This window comes from Pyrus communis, chromosome 6 (genome assembly GCF_041283825.1).
Source record: "Pyrus communis isolate YQ-2024b chromosome 6, ASM4128382v1, whole genome shotgun sequence".
NCBI classification, from domain to species: Eukaryota; Viridiplantae; Streptophyta; class Magnoliopsida; order Rosales; family Rosaceae; genus Pyrus; species Pyrus communis.
Genome location: NC_142570.1, coordinates 2968536 through 2988523, shown reverse-complemented (window position 1 = coordinate 2988523; position 19988 = coordinate 2968536). Strand labels below are relative to the sequence as shown.

The following is a 19988-nucleotide window of genomic DNA, read 5'->3' as shown; positions in this document are numbered from 1 at the left end:
ATTTAAGTATTCAATTAAATTTTTTTTTAATGGAACGATGATAAAGAATTAGGCAAGTCGAACTACACAAAAGACTTGATTGTTGGATTATACTACTAGCCTTACTATCTAAACTCGCACAAGACGATTAATAGGCTAGATTAAGCAACAAAGTATCATTTAGTAATTGATTAATGCTGATATTTGAGTAACAGAATATTAGGTTAGGTAGAGAGCCACTTGTAATTGTTTTGCTCATTTTTTTTTAATCATGGTGGATTCTTAACAAACCAACCAAGTCTTCTTGCATGTTAATTATTACAGCACCAAGTTACAAGTTATATGTGGTTTTACCATCTCCCATTTGGCTCAATTCATAAATTCATGTCCCCTTCCTTGAAGGAAAAAATGTGGATTAAAATTGTAGGTTTACACCTTCATGTTTAAGGTGATTTTTAAAATGGATCGTTAGGCTTCAATTTTCTCATATTATTCATTCTTTAAGATTTTTAAATTGCATCAATTAACATCTTTTGAATATTAGATATTTGAACGTTTAAATATCCATTAAGTTGATGAGTTTTTTAGTCAATATGGTGCAAATAAGCTTACATGTCACATCCCGGCCCGGGTGGCACCACTTCCCGGGCCCGCTCCACCACCATAGCACGATATTGTCCGCTTTGGACCCCGATCACGCCCTCACGGTTTTGTTTTTGGGAACTCACGAGCAACTTCCCAGTGGGTCACCCATCATGGGATTGCTCTAACCCCCTTCTCGCTTAACTTCGGAGTTCCTAAGGAACCCAAGGCCAGTGAACTCCCAAAAGGCCTCGTGCTAGGTAGGGATGAGAATATACATTTAAGGATCACTCCCCTGAGCGATGTGGGATGTCACATTACATGTAATCGTAATTATGGATTTCATCCTCACTATGTCATCAATTTAGTGAAGATTCAAATAATGTGTTATAAAAAATAAATAAATTAATACAATTTCAAAATAAAAAATGTGAAATTTTGTTAAAAAAAAAAAACTAATGAAAAGAGTTTGAAAACTTTGAGTTTTAATGATAATGACAAAATAAAAAATGTGTGAAATGTATTTAGCCCAAAAAGTGAAGCTCATTGAATTTGAAAAGTGCCTTTTGGTACGATGGAAGTCATAGTCAATCTCCCACTATTCTAGTGCTCTTTTTATTATCATTCAAAAGTCATCCAAGTTGCATAGAATGAGGGGAAATTTGGCTTTACACGCAGGGTGATTTTTCATGAAGAAGTCAGTACAAAATTTCAATTAATTGTAATTTGATGTACTAGACTGTGTTCTTATACAGTACAAAATTTCTCCTACACGCATGTAAGCAATGAATAACTGTTGTTACTTGAACATGTACCTACGATCAAGCTTCACAATATACGGCCCGTCTATTTGTCTAGTGCGTCAATGGGAAGAAGGAAGAAAATGCTGAGCCAAAATTCTCATATATTAAAAGGAACTTTAATGAAAAGCTTACGGTACTGTTCACTTTAACGAAAATCACATTTTACATTAAAAATGTAAGGGATGACATTCTGTGCAACTTGATACAAATATTTCCCATCCAATTGGGAGACACATGTAGCAATGCTAGTCTCCAGTTTCCCCTTCCATCTTAGGATAAATTCTACAAGTTACACGACATCTTATGTTGTCATTGGATTCTACATCCCCCTGAATCTTGTCCACGACGGACGTTGCCATAGGCTGACAGTTCGAGAAGATCCATGTCACGACCTGCATTTCAAAGCAATACACTGTCACTTGCTACTAAATTAGTTGAATTCATCCCTGGAAGAACTTCCACAAGATTTTGAGGTTTCTTGGGCTTACCTGAAACCCGACAGTAAGAACTCTTCTGGATGAGCTCGGCTCTAGAAAACTCAGTCCGATTTCCTTTTGATCGATTGACTGTTGCCTACAGTATGCAAGAGAAGATGCTTTTATTAAGAGTAAGATGTAACATATTAAATTCAAGGCAAACGTCGGTTTCAATCATGATCTGAAATTTGAATGCGACTGTAGAGTGCCAGACTTCCTATGAAGGGAAAATGAGACTTTGTGGAGATCGCTCTAAGTTGTTAAGAATCCTAAGATAACTCTAGTAGTGTAGGTATTTTGGCAGCCTTTTGAAGGTCAGCAATAGAGAGTAGGAATCTACTGTGCGCTAACATCTACCGGTGAAGGGTTTCTATGGAATGGAGATACCACCCAAAATCAAGATACAAAAATCGTGTAATAGTCCAAGGTTCCAAAGAGGAAGGAAGTCCATACCTGTAAGACCTGGCAATTTTCGAGCGTACTTTGTCCTCCCTGAAATGTGAAAATAAAAAAGATTAATCCTCTCTCCGAAAGTAATTTCAGGGATCAGGAGCCTGGGGAAACAAAATAAAGAATTACAAGTTCAGCTATCAACATTATCATATTAAATTGGGATACCACAGCAGCCCATTTCTGAAGTCCTTGTTTCCTCTAATATTCCTTTCCAACCAAAAGCAGACAAAAGTCCACAGAACGAAACATCTTCGGTGTTGGTTTCCAGACTTTGTCACAAATTTGCGGCACCAAAACCAGTACTTTTATGAGTTCACCATAACTTTTCAATCTGCACGAAACAGATTGCAGAACAACCTTCATCTTGAAATGTGCTAAGTCGCTCCTTTTTCAAAACCAATGCCTCAGCCAATGCATATTCATCACTGGATTATCTTCTAGTGCACTGTCAATCGGCTCAATCCTAATCATTTGGAGCCAAGTTGGTAAAAAATGCAGCAGTGAATCAAGCCTGCATTACAGTCAAGTGAAATGATCTAGAAAATGGGATTGCACCTCAAGATTCCTCAAAGGCCTAAACAAATCCTTCACCTATATTTGTATCACCATGATTAACCATGTTCTATCACAGGCTAGTATGAATGCACATAATTCCACAACACTAGTCATGCCACCCTGCCGCTCTCCACATCTACGGTCGCCATCTAATATGAAATTTGGGACCTCATAGTCATTCTGCTCAATCAACTGCCATAACAACTAACAAGACTCCAGTTTACCTTACATGCATTTTCCACCAAAGGTGAGAAAAGCTTTCTACCTAAGCTTGTACTAGTACCTATCACCTCCAGTATCGTACGTGCATATATTCAAGTAGCAGTTTCATATAACCATGTTCGCGTAAATAATAAGCAACGGCAGACTACATAGCTACAAAATAGCTCAACTTTGACAGCAGCATTACTAAATGTATGAAATTCAATAGCACAAGCATTTCCAAATTGCATCTTCTTTCCATACAGAAAGCTAAAAATTCTACCCACAGAAATTATAAGATTCAATGGGAAAAGCCACCAAACAAAAAGCAAAGAAATTTGAATTTGTAAAAATATCAAATGCACCCCAAAAACAGAAACTCAATTTCCAAATCCAAAAGGAACCCACCTCACAAAACTCCAATCACAAACCAAACAAGCAATGCCCACAAACAAAACCACTAAAAAATCCATAAAAATGTGAAATTTGGTGAAAAAGAGAGGAATTTCACCTTGGAGTAAGGCACAATGTGATCATAATCATGACATAAGCAACCGGGGCAACCCACGAGCTTCCGAAAAATGGTGTTTCCGAGAGGGTCACGGCGCCACCGGTCCGGGTCTCGACCTTTGATCTTCTCCGCCTTGTCCCAGCACTGCTGCTTCACGCTGTACGGAAAGCTTCGTGGGTTGTTATTAAAAGAAGAAGAAGTCGCGAGCTCTTCTTCGAAGCGAGTAGTGGCAGTGACGTCGGTGACGACGAGGTCCCGATTGAGAAGAGCGGAGGCGCGAGGCTTCGGTGGTGAGCTGCTACGTCGTTCGAAACGGGCGGAGGGCGCGGCGGTTCGGTCCCTGAGTGGAGACGAAGGGCGGCTCCGCCTCTTTGGCTCTTTGCCCGGCCTCATCTTTTCTCAGATTATCACGAAACTGGAAAAATTGGAAAATTAAGCCATCCATAAATGTAAAAGACGATAATACCCCTTAATATTTTGTGAATTATTAGGATAGAAACGATGGTATCTATTTGTATTAATTACACCTACATTCCTTGAAACTCGATTTCTTCTTACTTTACTATATGATATTTAAAATGTCTCTCACTTTGCTATGATATGTAAAGACGTTGAGAGCGTTATTATCATGGGAAATGTGAGTGAAGATGATGAGGATTTGTTCATTTTTATTTGTATTGGGTGTTTGTTTGTTTGCCACCCACTCACAATGGGTGAGGCGCCCTACCTACCCTAATATGATAAGACGTGTTTAAAGTGACTTCATAAGAGTGGTGAATAAATTTCAAATATCATGCCTCATTTGATCAAAGCTCAATCACTCATCAATCGCTTTAATGTCCTGCATAGTTACAAGCCTACGCTATCAGGATGAGCAGGATTTGGTCATTTTACTTGGGAAGGAAGTTAGTGATGAACAGATTCAACGTCCTTTGTTTTTTAGTTTTGTCCTACAAAATCCCTTTACTAATATGGGTAATGAGTTTGATGACATTGAAAGGGGCTTTTGCCCCATTTTTTACCGTCGAATTCTAAGAAGGTCTGATGATTTTTCGTCGGAGAAGATGGCGGGTCATATAAAATTCAAGACTGAAATTTCTACCTTGGATATATTTTGGCTTCTTAACATTGTGCTCACAAGTCTTCTCTCAGCAGGTCTTCTCTCAGTAGAAGAAGACTTGAGAGATTAATTTAACTTCTTTTTTCACACATGAAATTTCTCTGCAATTTGGCCTTTCCTGCATGGGATATGATGCATGCAAAGACCTGGAAATTTCCATGATGTAACGACCCTGATGCCTAATGGATTAACAAAGAAGAGACGAGTAGTAGTAAGTCAACAAAGTTTCTCTGCAATTTGGTTTGAAATTTCCATCACTTTCTCAAATTTTTTTAGAAATTAAGCAACTATTTAGGTCTATATATTAAAAACCTAACTCCGTTCTGCTTCCCACACTCAACTCTCAAGTCTCTCAACACTCCCAAGTCGTAATTAATTAAGTTACGAGCGGTTCAATTAAGCAATCTCTCTACTCTTTTATTTCTTCTCGCTAGTTTTCTTCCCACCCACGACATGGAGAAGGCGATGAACGAAGGCATCGGATGCAGCCTCGTTTCACTTGTTGCACTTCTCTTAGTCCTAATCATTCTTAACTGGCTCATTTTACTGCACTTCCAATCGAATTTACGCTACTTGTTTTTATGCTTCCCTTGCGAAGTTATGCAGGTTAAGACCGTTTGCCAAAGAAGTTGCACTGATGAGAAAGTATGTGATCACAAACCATCCAAGGGAGTTGAAACCAACTCTACAACAAGTTCTGATCAAGTCCCCTTGATTCATGCCGCGGAGATTAGTTACACTCGCGAAAATGTTGTAGATGGCAAAAAGAATCTGTGTTTAGGAGAACTAGGACTAGTGATGGAGAAACTAGAAACATTAAGTGAGGGGGAGGGAGGCTCGAAGGAGATTGCTAACTTGTTTGAGGAGGTCCCGAGCTTGGAGGAAGTAAAAGAAGCTTTTTGTGTGTTTGATGAGAATGACGATGGATTCATTGATGCCGGGGAGGTAAAGAAGGTTCTCTCTGTATTGGGTTTCGTTGAAGCTTCAGAAGTGGAATGCGAAAGGATGATCAAGTCGTTTGATGATAACGGAGATGGACGCATAGATTTCAACGAGTTTGTTAAGCTCATGGAGAACAGCTTCTGCTGAGTTACCAACATAAAATGCTCACAGATTTTGGGAAAATGAGTGGCTAAGGCCGCTCGCATCCTTCTCTTTCTTTCTTTCTTTCTTTGCGTTTGTTTTAGGCACCTTGTCAAAGCTTTGAGTATGTCTTTAGGCTCTTATAAACGATTTAATTGCTTTCATGCGTGTCATTGTTGGCCTAGTTTTAGGTGCCTTGTCAAAGCCTTGAGTATGCCTTTAGGCTCTTATAAACAATTTAATTGCTTTCATGCGTTTCATTGTTGGCCAAGATCAGCATATTGATTGTTTCTTAAGTATTTGTCTAGCTTGTTTGCTTGCACCGCAACAAGTAAACTGGACTTCTTATCAAGGATTGTTTCATGGAGGGGTTAAATCCATGTCAAGTTCTTTTTCATGCCTTGCTGACAAGGACTTCTATATCGATGCCAAGAGAAGACCACAAACTGATTAGAAGTGATCTAAGTCAGTTTGCAATCTTCGTTATGAATGTAAAAGCAGTAGGCGAAACAAAACAGAATATAAGTGAATGGATGAATGTAAAGTGCTGTAAAGACTTGCTGAACATTAATCAAAAGCATAGTAAACTGCATAGAAATATAACAACTTGAAAATAAACAATTAATACAAGTAATCAGACAAAGATTAAACCTATTCGGGCAAGTTTTACCCAGAGTCGGGCAAACTTGTCCACCGATAGGGCAAGTGCTAGTAAAGATAGAAAGTGTTTGTGGAATAGATTTTAATACAAGAGATTGATACTACAAATAATGTAACAGAGCTATAAAGGTAAAAGAGTGCATGAAGTACAAAAGGAATTTGTAAAAGTAGGCTTGCAGAGTTTTGAAGTTTTTTTGTATGTTAAGTGTTCATTTCTTCTTCCTTTATGCTCCTTTTTATAGAACCGACTCTTCCTTCTGGAGTATGCTTTTCTCTCTCAGTTTATTACCTCTAATTTAAGTTATTGATGTGATTGCTGTCAGATGATGAGTTTTTCCTTGGTAACTTGAGCTTTTACCCTCTCAAAACTACAAGTTTGCAACTCTTTTAAAAAACTGGGCTGGGCACTGTTCATTTTGCTGAGAACCCATTAAACTTTTACACTTAAATCCAGTGTTTCGGGATCAACTAGATTGCTGTTTCGCGTCCTAGTAAATATATGAAAACTGATAAAATTGGAGAGGTAGATAAAATTAAGCAGCAAACCAATTGCACTAGCACAAAAGTTTTATCCCCCAAAGTAATTAAAGTCTCAAAACATAAAACTTTCAATAGCTACTATAGTTAACAAAACCGACCTAAACTCATACAATCAAAGCTCAATAACCTGTAATGAAAATTAATGGTCAATAATTTTTCTTAACTTTTCGACCTGGGACAACACTCCACGTACTCGTATTGTTGCACTGACTCTGCAAAAAGTGATCATCTTTGTGCTTAAATTGGTAGTGAGAGTAGGATTTGGATCCTCTCCGAAGCCCCCAGGAGAGAATCCTCCTGACCAACACACGTGGACTATTGGATTTTCATCAAACGACTATTATTATTATAACTTTAAAGGGATCTCCTATTTGTAGCTGTTAGATAAAAATTCAACGGCCCACATATGTTGGTCAGGAGAATCCTCACCTTGAGCTCGGGAGAGGATCCAAATCCATGAGAGTAGAGTTGTTAGTACGAGTAGGTATTGTGTTGGAGCGTTATGTACAACAACTCCGATGAAGTGAAAAAGTTTCCAACAAACAAATGGGCCACTATCCATTTTGTTGTTGAGGATTGACAATTGGGTCGACAGTCTTTGGCCCAAGTTTTCTTCATTCCCCCAATGAACCTCACTCTGACTTTCAGCACCATTACTGTATCTCTCTCTCTCTCTCTCTCTCTCTCTCTCCCCGCCGCAGGGGGCAGCTCGCCGGTGTCGTCGCCCCTGTTTTCGACCCGATAAAGGTAAGACCTTTGGCCTTTGATTTCCATATTGTTAATTGTATGTTATTTTTTCCTTCTCATTTGACATAGTCCGATTGTGTTTTAATTGTCAGATTGTGTGGCTAAGAAGAAACACAGATTCATCTTTTTATTATCGTTTTTTTATAAAACGATTTCGGAATTTATACTGTGAATGTGTGTGCGTGTGTGTATATATATATATTATATTTATAGCTTGGTCAGAGGGGAAATAAGCAAAACCCAGTTGCATGCTGTTGCCCAATTTGTATTTGCAATCAAAGATGGAAGCTTTTCTGATGAATTTTCACAGTTTAATTAGCTAAAACAATGTTCAGTTTCATTTTCTGTGTGTGATTTTTGTTTCTGTGGATGTGTTTTGATGGATAGGATGGTTTCATTGACTATTCCTCAAGGAAGAAACTTTGGGCTTCCATTCATGAACCTTGTTAGATTAAAGGGAATTCCCATTCTCCAACAGCTTCATTTAGAGGAGCAATTGCTTCGGACCTCGTCCGATAATTGGTGCATTATAAATGATGGAACTAATGATCCTGCTATTGTCATGGGTGTTTCGGGGTAAGATGAGCTTCAACACTCCTTGTGACCTTGTTTAAGTTTGTAGGTTCTTTCCTTGACTACCATTACCGAGCTAGTAGCAAACACGTAGATGATGTTGTCGTGATCTGTCCAAGATACGAGTGTCATGCTTGGTCAATCGTAGACTTATTTTCCAAATTACATGATTCTGGCTATGCTCATTCTCTTAGGTTTGTGATTTTGTTATTTATTTATCTACTTTTTTGTATTGGAGATTGTAAAGGATCCGTGTGTGTTCTGCATAGAAAACCTGCAGAGCTTCTTGAAATTGATTTGGTGTTACGAGACCAGATTCCCGTCATTAGAAGGTTTACTGGAGGTGGTACTGTTACTGTTGATCAGAATACCCTATTTGTCACTTTCTTATGCAACAAGGATGCGGTTCCTGGCTTGCAACCATATCCTCGACCTATAATGTCGTGGAGTAGCCTAGTATACAGCAAAGTGTTTGAAGGACTTGCTGATTTTCAGCTTCGTGAAAACGGTACCTTAACTAACCTTTTCCAACATTATTGGTGCCTTAGGCTTACAAGATTATGTGTTTGTCGTGTTTATTACCCTGATTTGTTTTCTTTTTCTGACCTCTTTTGTTTCTTGCTATTTTGATTCGAATTTCTCGATGCAACTTGAGGTTCTTTATTTGATGTTTTCTGTGTGGTATCAAATGTTAGTTTTATGTTTGGACTGTGCCCTAATAACATAATTGGTCCTGTTGGATTGTAGATTATGTATTTGGTAACCGCAAGTTTGGTGGGAATGCTCAATCTATTAGTAAAAACCGGTGGATCCACCACACTTCCTTTCTATGGGACTATGAGGTTAGGAACATGGCATACCTGAAGCATCCAAAACGGGTTCCTGAATATCGATTGGTATGTTATGCGTATCAATGTGTGTTTCAAATGTGCCTGAAAGAAAAAAACTCTGAATTTCACAGCTTAAATAGCCTATTAGTTTATTGCTTGTCATTGAGGCCTATATTTTGATGCTAGTATGCTATCTATTTCCTTTGCAGGCAAGGGACCATTTAGAATTCATATGCCGCATGAAGGACTACATCCCAAGATCAGTTTTTCTTGAGAAAACAGTTGAGGCACTCGGAACCCAATTCTCCGTGAGACCCGAACAGTCAGACACCATTGAAGCTACCTCGAATACAAAGTTTGTGCCCTCAACTAGACTTTTGACAAGGCAGGAATTAGAGGAAGCTGCAGCTTTTGACTCTCAAGCTGAGAGAAATCTCACTCAATCATTGTCATTGTAATGAAACTGTAAATGCTAAGGAAGACTTTTAAAAGTGGGACTCTCTGCCACCTTACGTTTTTTATGCAATGTTTTATAATGTTGGCACGAGAGCTAATGTTAAATTGTGAGATAGCACAGAGTCCATGGAGCTTCTCATTGTTGAGAGAGTCTTGTTAACATTTTCTTTGATTATTCATTAAAAATTTTCAATAAATGTAACCCTTTTTTCTTCAAGCAAAACAAATGTTATATACGACAATGAAATATGTCAGTCCAGTTTCCAATGCAAGTTTTCGAATACATGACCATCGGAGAAGAACTTCAGTACACTAGGGATGCTATTTTCGTTATTACAGTCTAATCACGTATTGCCACGTGGTATCAATATAATCACACATTTCAATATGAAATACTGCATGATTGACTTGGAATATCGTGGTATATGCAAGTTTCTCAAGTCGACCCGCCTACCATGTTAACCGCAAAGAGAGCCATGTAGGCTTTCTTGGTGGAGAAGCTTTTCGCATTCCCAACCCAAGATTTTTGTTGTTTTTTCCTCTTTTCATTCTCGGTGCCACTGCAAACTCACAAAGCGCACCGTTCATTACACCTCTCTCTCTCTCTCTCTCTCTCAACACAATCTCTCTCTCCCTGCCGCAGTAAATTTCTGGTGGTGGTTCTGCATATTTTAACGACCGAAATCACAGCTTGACCCGTCGTCTGCAAATTCGTAAGCTTTCAATCTTAACACCCCATTCCTTTCTTTCCCTCCATGTTACTCTGCTTTCAATCTGTTGTTGTTTTGAATTTCCCTTTTACCATATTCATAAAAATGTCACCTTTTCACATCGATTTTTAATATTTCTCATTTTGGTCCACGCTTTTGTGGATTTTTATTAAATTTTTGGTTGTTAATTTCGTGAATTATCAACTTTTGGGATTGCAGAAATTTGCTTGAATTTGTCATTAGGTGGTCGTTTTCTTTCTGGGATTTTAAGGTTTCACGAGATTGTCTGCTTTTGTGATAAGTAGGATCTGTTTTCCTGCACAAAACAATTAATTGTTCAGAATTGGGGTGGAATTTGTTTTGTCTTGTCTTTTTTTTTTTGAATAAATGGTTATCAAGTTCTGGTTCCTGGGATGAAAGCTGCATTTGGAGAAGTGCATTTTTGTTGTGTAATTGAAGTGAGTCAGTGTGCATTTCAACAAGAAACAAGAGTATTGAGAAATCTTCGCAGTTGGCGCTTCGTAAGATTTTCGAGGGGTTTGCTTGTTGGATTGCAGGATGGGAAGGGTTAAGTTAAAGATAAAGAAACTAGAGAGCAGTGGGAACCGGCAGGTTACGTTTTCAAAACGGAGAAATGGGATCTTGAAGAAAGCTAAGGAGTTATCAATCTTATGTGATGTAGATATTGTCCTTCTCATGTTTTCCCCCACTGGAAGGCCTACATTATTCCAAGGGGAGCGCAGGTATTGTAAGCGGAAAGTTTACATTCGTTCTTTGATCACGATTTTGCGGACAACCTAGCAGTAAACTTTCTATATCATATGCTAATATAGCTCCCTTGCTTTCATGACAATTTTTCAGTAATATTGAAGAGATTATTTCAAAATTTGCGCAATTAACTCCGCAGGAGAGGGCAAAGAGGTACTACAGTACTTGCAACGAGATTCTGACTTTCTCATTTTCTAGCTGATTGAGTTTGGATGGCATTGCAGCTAACTATTTGTCCATTTGTCTTTTACAGGAAATTGGAGAGCCTTGAAGTAAGACTTTCACAAATAGCATTTCAAACGGGAACATTTGTTTCTCTTGCTTTTGTTGTATCAAACGAAAACTAACTTATGTCACTTCGTCCATTCTATACTTGTATTTTGGTGGTCTTTTTGTGGATATAGGTACTGAAGAAAACTTTTAAGAAGTTGGATCATGATGTTAACGTACAAGATTTCATGAGTTCAAGGTATGTGATTGTTTTTATCGAATTTGTCATTTCCCTTGAGTGAAACCTACGGGGATATCTAATCCAGCCCTTTTCTTAATGTTCTTTTTCCCTTCTGTTTCTTGCAGCTCTCAGACGGTTCAGGTATATATTCTTTACCACCAATACCAATTATAAATGCTATTCGATTTCTTAGTTTAATTACAACGAGTGATGTTTTGTGATAATTTGCTATTGGCAGGATCTGACTCATCAAGTAATGGTATTGCAAGCCCAACTTACAGAACTCCATAGGAGACTGAGGTGCACCTTTGGAGCTTTTGGTTGTTAAAGTATTGCCTTGTCTTTTTGGTCAAATTACTAGTATATTACATTGTGTATTTTAGCAAATGTAAATTCGATATTAGGGCATTTCAAAGTATGAACTTGATATGATAAGGGAAACAAATAAGCAAAAGTGATTTAAGTTGCTTACGAGTGTAGTTTAGGGATTCACTGCCCAATTTGGGGATCAATTTGAGTCGTATTTGTGATTTTCATGTTATGGGTTGAGTTGCACATGCTGCATCCTAATAGCAACCAAGATGACGTATTCGACGGGCTGGCTAGGACGAAGATAACTTGATGTGTTGGACCTTAGCCACCCTAAGAAAATTATATAAAAACTCTTTTTTCTTTAATTTTCTTGTGTGTTCTTGGTTATATTATTTTTCTCTTGACCTGTTTCCTATTAAAATTTTCATTGAATTTACTAATGAATATCGGATTCCAATATGTATTGATCAGTAAGGTATATGCATATAAAGAATCCATGTGATAATCAAGCTGTTGCCACTTTTTCAGCTTATGGAGTGACCCAGATAAGGTTGACAATCTTGAACAGCTTCGGCAGATGGAAGACATGCTCAAGGAATCAATCAACCGAACACGTCTGCATAAGGTATCATTTTGTTTTTCAAGTTACAGTAGTTGCACAATAAATTCTAAGGCTTATGCTGTGAAAGAAGAAACGAGGGCTTTACGGTTTTGTATACCAAACAACTGAAAAGTAATGATGAAGTATGAACAGTGATATATGGTTTTGGTTGATTTTGGTGTCATGGTGAGTTTAAGGAGCCATGACTTTCCTGATCCGCCTACGCTGCTACTTTGTCTACCTGCTTTGATAGTAACTTATGTGGGGTTGGCTATTGAATCGATGCTAATATTTGATAACTAAACTTGTTAGGAAAATTTGGGAAAACACCAACTGACATCACTAGATTGCACAAACCAGGTAATATGTACTTTAGCTGATGAAGAATTAATTCTCTCTCTCTCTCTCTCTCTCTCACACGCATCTAATCTGAAGCTTGATTTTTGTGTATCAAAGTTTCAAAATGGAATGCCTTCGTCTTTCTTAGTTGGTGGTTCACAAGAAGCTCAACATATAACTTGGCTTTTCAATGGCGACAATCAGCACATGATATTACCGAAAGAGCAGAACTATCTGCCATATAGGTTAGTCTACTGCTGTTATGCATCTACCATTGGATATGCCAAAGAGCCTAATGCCTGAGAACTTTCTTTCTGATAAATTACTGATGCTATGATTATCTCTCTCTCTCTCTCTCTAGAGGTGTGGAGTGCTCAACAAATTCCACAGTTCCACATTATACTAATTACTTTGGCACTGGGACTAGCACTAGCTCTAGCACCGGAAAACAATCTGAGGCCGGTGATCCATTACAGCTAGATACTATGGGACAAATTTCTAATATGGAAGGGGGCGGTGGCTTCAATGAGTTTGACATTAATGCTTGTTTAAGTACGGAATCTGGTGAGCATTATGCGTATCCAACATATTGTAGTTCTAATGTGCCAGACGATAAGAAAGTGAAGCCGGAGAATGAAATGAACATACCAGCAAATCCAGTGGATTATCAACTAAGTAGCAACTTTGAACTGCCAAGATCTTTGTATGAAAATGATCATCATGCTTGGCTTTCTTCGCCTGGCCCTAGCGGCATTGCTGTGTACAAGGAGAATACCTACCAGCCGGTGAGCATTCCTTCCATCGATGTTTTTCATTCTGTTTTTGCAAGCTTATGAAATAACAGATAAATTATTGGTCTTTGTATATTATCATTCCATTGATGCCTTGCGGCTCTTTGTTTTCGTATCTTGTAGCAACCAAACGTGAGATTGTAGCTGACAAAATCAGGGAAGGATTTATGGGCACCACACACCGAGCAAATGATGTGAGTTGTAAAATGTTAACAGTTATCTAAGATATGTATTGATGCTAATAGGCTACTTGGGGGCATAGATTAAATCTGTATATATACCGTACAAGACATATAGGATCAGAGTTCATCTGTATACTAACATGGTTGGGTTCCTTAGAGCAACCACCACTTTTGTAAATTATTACTCATAGAAAATGAAAGCAAACATGATGAATTTCTTGAGCTATTTTTGTGATTTATATTATGTTAGCACACAATCGAGCAATTTCTAATCCAGCAAGTCTTGGCAATGGAAAGGTTGTTCCTTTGTGATCAAAAGGTCACGGGTTCAAGTTGTGGAAACAGCCTATTTGCAAAATAAGAGTAAGGCTGCATACGATAGATGTTCCTTTCTTGACCTTCGCAAAATGGGGAGCCTTGTTGGCTTGGGGTCGCTCTCTTAAACACAATTGAGCAATTTCTAATCCAGTCTAAATTACGAGGAAGGAGATTCGAACTTGGGTGTAGATGGAGCACATGTTTAACGATAATGATAATATTCATTGCCACCATGGTTCCTGTACACTGGTAAAACCTTTTTGTCTACATTGATGCTCACCTTCCCAATCACTCAAAGACCATTAATTCATTGTTACAAACTAAATAAAAACAGATCTTCCATCTTTTCTGCTTTTGCATTGGATCTAGAAGCCTCTTAGGGTTTGGACAATGGTGTTGTGCCATGGGTCTGAGAGGTGCTGCAACAGGTTGTCGAATGGCCCCTTTCCGGTCACGTTGTGTTGAACCACAAACCCGAGGAACGCCAACATCGCCAGTCTCCCTGCATAACACATTTCAAACAACATATTAGACCTTATTTCAAACATAAAAGCAAACGTGGGTTAGGCTAGTTGGTCGGGGCAGTGTGTACGCCCCTTGGATGTGAGATCAAATGCTTACCATTGGCAATTTCCTTCTCCTTGGCCTCGAGAGTGGGTTCGAAGTTGAGGGGGTTGAAGATGCCACCTGGGTAGCCCACCTCACCTGGGGGCAAGCTGTATTGCTTGAAGATGGGGTCTTGGTTCACACTTCCCGGGTTCTTGATGTCTTGCCACCGTCTGATCTCGACGTAGTGGAACAAGATGAACTCGATCACGAAGAGGGTGGACGAAGAAGCGAAGTACTCGGCCTTTCCGGCATCATACCATTTGGGAACGTTAAGGATCCCAATGCTGGTGAACACTTCAGGCAATAGCATCCCAACAACGCCCAACATTGCCCATCTGCCATTGACAAGCTCAGCTTGGACATACCACCTTAAGTTCTCTGGGTCCTCAGCAAGTGCCAGAGGATCAAATCCATTGTCACCAGGAAGACTGCCCACAAAAACATATCTTAGTCAATCAATGTTTTTTTCCCCAGTCGAAATATTTGTAGGACTTTTTTATCGGTCATCTAAAAAAATCGTGATGCACTCCTTTAAAAAAATTAAGTTGTAATTGGAGAAATGTATGATGGTTATTTTAGAGTGTGAATGATAGTTTTGTTAGTGTAAACGTGAAATTTTTAACATACCTGCCGGTGAGGTAGTCTGGTGAAGGCAAGCCAGGTAACCACTCACCCTTCTTAGCCTCAACTTTAAAAGAAGCAGCAGGAGGAGAAGCCATGGGCCTAAAAGCCACTTCCCTATTTAACTTACTAGAAGAACCCGAAAGGAACCTCGATTTCGAGTTGACGCATGGCCGGAAAACGGCGGCCGAGGCCTGAGTTGTGACCGTTGCCATTGTTTTCCCCACCTGAATTATGGTCAAGAAAATGGATTTTCAGGTAGGGATGGGGAGTTGGTGTAGAGGAATAGAAGGGTATGGTTGTAAAGGAACATGTAATGGTGTGATGTGAGTCCATGGCTTCGTATATTTGATGCCAAATTGTCAATAGGGGTCTTGTGGAGGTTGTTCTTTGATGGAATTTGACCGTTGGTTTGCAAGATTTTTAGGATCCAACGGTGTAGATGTGCTTGTGGTTTGAGATTGGCCAATGGGAAGTCCTTGGACCTTATCTTTTTATCTTTAGGGTTGTATCCACCCAGAGCGAGGATCCTTGTCGGATCCTCTTTATGAGGATTCCGGAAATCCTTCAATCACATTCGTTCATCGTATATCATGCGATTAGTTTTCATTAAGTATTGTTTATATTTAATTTTAAATAAAAAAATTTACAATAATTTTTAACCGCATAATATACGATGAACGAATGTAATTTAAGAATTTCTGAAATTCTTGTAAAAAATATCTGGTTAAGATCCTCACTCGTATCCACAAATCTATATCTTTGTTGCTGTTGGCTGAAATGAGACTGTGGGTTCCACTTTTGGGCCACGTATGAAGATTTTTTTTATAACAGGATATCGATATGGGATTCTGAATCCTTGGATATGATGATTGGATCTCCTTCCACGTGGAATCTGAGGGAGCCTATAGTTGCATGACAAGTGGCTGACTCAAACTACACCTTAGCTAGGAAATAATTGCGCTGCATCGTCACAATTTAAAACATGTGTTATGTGTTATTGTTTCGGGATATATGATGATGTCCTAAATGTGTAGGATAAGTTTTGTTTTCATGTAAAATATGATTCGTTTGGTTACAAATGCACATTTAATTGGATCAGTGTGGTATTACTTAATTACCCCTTGTTTATATACACAATTAAAATAGGTAAAATTTTTAATCAAAAATGAAATTTAGAGGACATTAACAGACAATGTCTTGTATGAAAATACGAATTTATGTTTGTGCGTTTTCTCTTTTTAATTTGGATAAGAAATTATTACCGAAGCTCAAAAGCCATAGACGGTAGCTTGATTTTTAACTCTATGTGACATCGAGTCGGAATTTGATAATCGATGTAAGGGTGAAATTTTAGGGAACTATGTCATCATATAGCCCTTGGAGAGGATAACTTATTCATTAGTCATCCACTTAAACCATGAGACAGACATATGGAGCCAAGGATGATTACAATGGCTTGTGGGGAAGTAAAGAAGCCTTAACATTTACATGTACGTCTTCACATCAATAAAACATTTCCAATTGACAAAATTTCTGGTACATTTTGAGAAGTTAACAAATAATAAAAAGGTGAAAATTAGACAAGACGACCTATCTCATTCAAGATTTGACTATAAAAAATAAAAAAAAACCTTAGGATTAGCTCAAGTGGTGAGGGAGGGAGTTTAGACTCTTCCAATAGCAGCTTCCTGCCTCAAGAGTCACGACTGCTATCAAAATGAACTGTTATCGATAATTTGGATAGAACGAGACTTTGCTCACCCTATCTATGCTCGTGCTCGCAGGTAAGGACATATCTATGTGACTCGCTAGGCTTGCTTGCCCATTTCTTGCTGTAAAAGCAAACCCACCGTTGTAGTTAACTAGCTTTTAGCAATGAGAACATACAAGCATCTAATCTAGTACTGATCAAGTCACATTGAAGCATTTAGTACTCATTAACAGAAATATAAAAACGAAATATGTGAAGAGGGTGGAGAAAGAGAAAAAAGTTACTGAAACTAGTGTTTGGAGTGTCTGAGGCGCATGCTTCCGTTACAGTGAAGTCCAAGGCGCATGCGTTGGTCGCCTTATCTCTAGCATGCTCTGAGCACATACCCAGTATTAGTAATAGTATATGTGATCAGTTTCGAAAACACACTATGCTAGCCGTCAAAAGAGAAAAGAGGTTGTCTAAAATCAAAAGAGATAGTAGCTCACTTCAAAGTCCACGTTTAGGCTTGGAGTGTAGCCGAAGTCTGATGGTTAACAAAGAGGGGTTATAGATTTTTAGCCCAAGATGTGTGATCACGAGATTCACGACAAGTTTTATGAACAAAACCATTGCTCCGATTAAACTTCTTTAATCACGACAAGTTTTAATTACACGTATTATCGTAACTTTGAATATCATCTTGTTAAAATAGGCAGAAATTGTTATGAAGCATAAATTTCACTCATAGATGGAATGGATACAAAATTCAAGCAACTACTTTCATCCTCATAAAGAGAGGACAACTTTATTTTACTAAAATCTTACAAGATAAGGCGCATTACAACATAATTGAACCGAACCGAACCGAACCGAACCAAACCACGCGGACACGTAAGTAACCTTAAAAAACCCGGCGGGTGGTTTTCTGCCCACCGCTGCCGAAATCTCTGCCTTCCCTTTCCAAAAGAGAGGAGAGCAAAGAAGCACAATAGCCCTCATAATTTAATTTGAAATGATAAAAGAGCCCTCTTAATATAAGCCCTTCTCAGGTTTGACTCTAAACACTAAGTTTCAATAACTGTGGCTACACCCTAAACAAATGTAATTATAATTTGTTTAAGGTTTATGGTGTTGTTTAGAACTGTAGGCCGCTGAAAGTTTGGCCAAAGTTCCAGCCGGCAGGAACAACGTTGTTGGAGACGATCGTGCGGCCGTCGCTGGTTGTGACCTTGAATGAGAGGCTCTGGCCGTTGAGGAAAGAGTTGCTCTGCCAGTTTTGGCCCCAGTTCCTTGACATGGGTTGCCAGCCAGTTCTTGACCCTTTGATGGAAACTGCATGAACATCACCAGCACCTCCAACGTTTGTGATCAGCACTAAATTAAAGTATGAGTGACCGTTGATTGTGAATCTAATACCTCCTTTCTTTAAGCAAGGCACCCTGCAAATTTAGAACAACAAATTATCAGTCAAAGCAGGCGATAAAGTTTTTGGGTATGACGGTCAGGCTGTCAAATACTTCAAATAATTTACGTGTTATAATATAAGTGGACAACATAATTAATATATTATGATATAATACTAGCTATTAGTAGATTGCTATAACCACGTGATGATACTACAGTCGCATAACGTTGAGAGGGGTAGTTTTGAAAATTTAAGAAATTGGAAAAGCGGACGTTTGCTAAATTGGTTGGATGGTAAATTGTCAAAAAAAAAAAAAAAAACACATTTGTGTTATCTGTGAACACCCCTAAGAATTTAAAGGGTGTATGTGCAATTTTCCCTTCGAAATTTTTTATTAAATTTCCAAACAGTCCCTACAAGAGTTGAGTCTCGAAACATAAAACAAGCCAAGCCTGAATTGCATACCTTCTGTAAGACACAGGCACAATTCCAGCTCGGTATTGAGCAATCTGCTGGAAGATGGGCTGGGCGAGATCGAAGTGGTGCTGCGGTGGGTTGCACCAACCGCCGGCATTGTTCGGAAGGGCATTGTTTGGCGGGCAGAAATTGGTCGCCGTGACCATAATAGAACCCGGAAGACACCATTTGGGGTCACTCACACACCTTATCTCAAAACAAGCCCCGCAGCTCAGACCATTGTTGAACAGTGCTGTGCTCAGAGCTGCCGTGTTAGTTCCATACCCTTGGCTATACAGATTTCCATAGCCACAAGCCCCACCTGCAATTTAGATACATTGAAAGAAAGTTAAGAGGGTATTAAAGAACAGACTGTCGATATGCTCTAACAAAATGTACCAACATGTTGTTGATGTCATTATTGATGCATGTATGTTATTTTTAACGTCCTGCAATGTTACTCACCCATTGTTCCTGACGCATCACCTCCGCCATAGAAAGTGGCATGTGCATCAACCCAACCACTGTCACCTCCTCCATATCCACAAGCAAAAGAGCTCAAAGAAAGAAGACCCACCAAGAGAAAACCAAGAATTGCCATGTTTTTTCCTGCACAGCAACCTTGTACTTGTTTTTGAAGCAGAAACACCACTTTCGGTAGTGTCAGAAAAGAGAAAGAAGCAAAAGAGGCTTTGTGTTTGTGAGTTGTGAGGAGAAGTGGAGGGGGTGAGGTGGGGGATAAATAGATGCTTGGAGTTGGATGGAATGGGCAACGTCACACCAAAGTTTTCAGGTGTGGGGACCTTGAACCGCCAAGTGCAAGCGGTTTTATGCATGTGCCTGGAACCAAAGCAAACTTTTTCTTCAAACCACGTGGTTTTGGAGCCATTCACATTTCTGTGTGTTTGGTGTTGGTGAGTTAAAATTCATATACATTCAAAGACTGAACTAGTGTTCACGACCCCAAATTGGTTTTTGCAATTCGTACCGAAGGTACCGTTACAGAACTGTCATGCCCAATACACTTCATCAATCACTTTTACTAATTTACGTGTTATGACATGTATGAACGAAAAAAAATTACCTTAAACATGATCGCTTAAGTGACGATATTCCGAACTAGTACTATACTCTAAGTCTGAGATGACACAATGACATCC

The 19988-nt window shown here is 38.9% G+C and overlaps 6 protein-coding genes across 9 annotated transcripts; 3 read left to right on the top strand and 3 right to left on the bottom strand.

The window, feature by feature from the left end:
• Nucleotides 1–1448: 1448 nt before the first annotated feature.
• LOC137711131 (uncharacterized) lies at nt 1449–3984 on the bottom strand. The gene is made up of 4 exons (XM_068450338.2): nt 3561–3984; nt 2294–2332; nt 1853–1937; nt 1449–1756 (listed from the first exon to the last, which is right to left on the bottom strand). Exons 1-4 carry the CDS (start codon nt 3951–3953, stop codon nt 1674–1676), a joined length of 600 nt encoding a protein of 199 aa, XP_068306439.1. The 5' UTR covers nt 3954–3984; the 3' UTR covers nt 1449–1673.
• A 1048-nt stretch (nt 3985–5032) lies between these two features.
• On the top strand, nt 5033–6059 carry LOC137710214 (putative calcium-binding protein CML46). Its single transcript, XM_068449154.2, has one exon. The coding sequence runs from the start codon at nt 5134–5136 to the stop codon at nt 5767–5769; it is 636 nt and encodes a 211-aa protein (XP_068305255.2). The 5' UTR covers nt 5033–5133; the 3' UTR covers nt 5770–6059.
• A 1479-nt stretch (nt 6060–7538) lies between these two features.
• On the top strand, nt 7539–9834 carry LOC137711558 (uncharacterized). 3 transcript variants are annotated; one of them, XM_068450810.2, is made up of 5 exons: nt 7539–7710; nt 8098–8286; nt 8553–8791; nt 9031–9179; nt 9323–9834. In XM_068450810.2, exons 2-5 carry the CDS (start codon nt 8099–8101, stop codon nt 9569–9571), a joined length of 825 nt encoding a protein of 274 aa, XP_068306911.2. In that variant the 5' UTR covers nt 7539–7710; nt 8098; the 3' UTR covers nt 9572–9834. The 3 variants fall into 3 exon arrangements, with proteins under 3 accessions (XP_068306911.2, XP_068306912.2, XP_088551543.1); XM_068450811.2 differs by lacking the exon at nt 7539–7710 and having other exon boundaries at nt 8104–8286; nt 8531–8791; XM_088695417.1 differs by lacking the exon at nt 7539–7710 and having other exon boundaries at nt 8104–8286; nt 8522–8791.
• Nucleotides 9835–9968: 134 nt separating this feature from the next.
• LOC137711389 (agamous-like MADS-box protein AGL65) lies at nt 9969–13945 on the top strand. Of its 2 annotated transcripts, XM_088695415.1 has the most exons (13): nt 10017–10282; nt 10679–10737; nt 10837–11022; nt 11141–11200; nt 11301–11319; nt 11452–11516; nt 11624–11639; nt 11737–11798; nt 12339–12435; nt 12724–12771; nt 12868–12995; nt 13112–13535; nt 13665–13945. In XM_088695415.1, the coding sequence occupies exons 3-13, from the start codon at nt 10838–10840 to the stop codon at nt 13683–13685; spliced, it is 1125 nt and encodes a 374-aa protein (XP_088551541.1). In that variant the 5' UTR covers nt 10017–10282; nt 10679–10737; nt 10837; the 3' UTR covers nt 13686–13945. The 2 variants fall into 2 exon arrangements, with proteins under 2 accessions (XP_068306726.2, XP_088551541.1); XM_068450625.2 differs by lacking the exon at nt 10679–10737 and having other exon boundaries at nt 9969–10282.
• Nucleotides 13946–14242: 297 nt separating this feature from the next.
• Nucleotides 14243–15607, bottom strand: LOC137710306 (chlorophyll a-b binding protein P4, chloroplastic). The gene is made up of 3 exons (XM_068449235.2): nt 15278–15607; nt 14663–15078; nt 14243–14543 (listed from the first exon to the last, which is right to left on the bottom strand). The coding sequence occupies exons 1-3, from the start codon at nt 15484–15486 to the stop codon at nt 14407–14409; spliced, it is 762 nt and encodes a 253-aa protein (XP_068305336.2). The 5' UTR covers nt 15487–15607; the 3' UTR covers nt 14243–14406.
• Nucleotides 15608–17732: 2125 nt separating this feature from the next.
• On the bottom strand, nt 17733–19554 carry LOC137710417 (expansin-A1). Its single transcript, XM_068449431.2, has 3 exons — nt 19294–19554; nt 18838–19150; nt 17733–18406 (listed from the first exon to the last, which is right to left on the bottom strand). The coding sequence occupies exons 1-3, from the start codon at nt 19427–19429 to the stop codon at nt 18103–18105; spliced, it is 753 nt and encodes a 250-aa protein (XP_068305532.2). The 5' UTR covers nt 19430–19554; the 3' UTR covers nt 17733–18102.
• Nucleotides 19555–19988: the final 434 nt, after the last annotated feature.

What these genes read in the sequence shown, in the direction of transcription:
- LOC137710417 (XM_068449431.2), bottom strand. Translation starts at nt 19,429, where the DNA reads ATGGCAATTCTTGGTTTTCTCTTGGTGGGTCTTCTTTCTTTGAGCTCT. An exon ending in TGATGCGTCAGGAACAATGG is followed by an intron (nt 19,151 to 19,293) that starts GTGAGTAACATT and finishes TCTAAATTGCAG; the next exon opens with GTGGGGCTTGTGGCTATGGA. An exon ending in GTGCCTGTGTCTTACAGAAG is followed by an intron (nt 18,407 to 18,837) that starts GTATGCAATTCA and finishes CTAAATTTGCAG; the next exon opens with GGTGCCTTGCTTAAAGAAAG.
- LOC137711131 (XM_068450338.2), bottom strand. Translation starts at nt 3,953, where the DNA reads ATGAGGCCGGGCAAAGAGCCAAAGAGGCGGAGCCGCCCTTCGTCTCCA. An exon ending in AAAATTGCCAGGTCTTACAG is followed by an intron (nt 1,938 to 2,293) that starts GTATGGACTTCC and finishes TGCATACTGTAG; the next exon opens with GCAACAGTCAATCGATCAAA. An exon ending in TTCTTACTGTCGGGTTTCAG is followed by an intron (nt 1,757 to 1,852) that starts GTAAGCCCAAGA and finishes TTTGAAATGCAG; the next exon opens with GTCGTGACATGGATCTTCTC.
- LOC137711558 (XM_068450810.2), top strand. Translation starts at nt 8,099, where the DNA reads ATGGTTTCATTGACTATTCCTCAAGGAAGAAACTTTGGGCTTCCATTC. An exon ending in TTTTCAGCTTCGTGAAAACG is followed by an intron (nt 8,792 to 9,030) that starts GTACCTTAACTA and finishes GTTGGATTGTAG; the next exon opens with ATTATGTATTTGGTAACCGC. An exon ending in GGGTTCCTGAATATCGATTG is followed by an intron (nt 9,180 to 9,322) that starts GTATGTTATGCG and finishes TTTCCTTTGCAG; the next exon opens with GCAAGGGACCATTTAGAATT.
- LOC137711389 (XM_068450625.2), top strand. Translation starts at nt 10,838, where the DNA reads ATGGGAAGGGTTAAGTTAAAGATAAAGAAACTAGAGAGCAGTGGGAAC. An exon ending in ACCGAACACGTCTGCATAAG is followed by an intron (nt 12,436 to 12,723) that starts GTATCATTTTGT and finishes TAAACTTGTTAG; the next exon opens with GAAAATTTGGGAAAACACCA. An exon ending in CACTAGATTGCACAAACCAG is followed by an intron (nt 12,772 to 12,867) that starts GTAATATGTACT and finishes TGTGTATCAAAG; the next exon opens with TTTCAAAATGGAATGCCTTC.
- LOC137710306 (XM_068449235.2), bottom strand. Translation starts at nt 15,486, where the DNA reads ATGGCAACGGTCACAACTCAGGCCTCGGCCGCCGTTTTCCGGCCATGC. An exon ending in CCAGACTACCTCACCGGCAG is followed by an intron (nt 15,079 to 15,277) that starts GTATGTTAAAAA and finishes TTTTGTGGGCAG; the next exon opens with TCTTCCTGGTGACAATGGAT. An exon ending in GGAGAAGGAAATTGCCAATG is followed by an intron (nt 14,544 to 14,662) that starts GTAAGCATTTGA and finishes TGTGTTATGCAG; the next exon opens with GGAGACTGGCGATGTTGGCG.
- LOC137710214 (XM_068449154.2), top strand. Translation starts at nt 5,134, where the DNA reads ATGGAGAAGGCGATGAACGAAGGCATCGGATGCAGCCTCGTTTCACTT.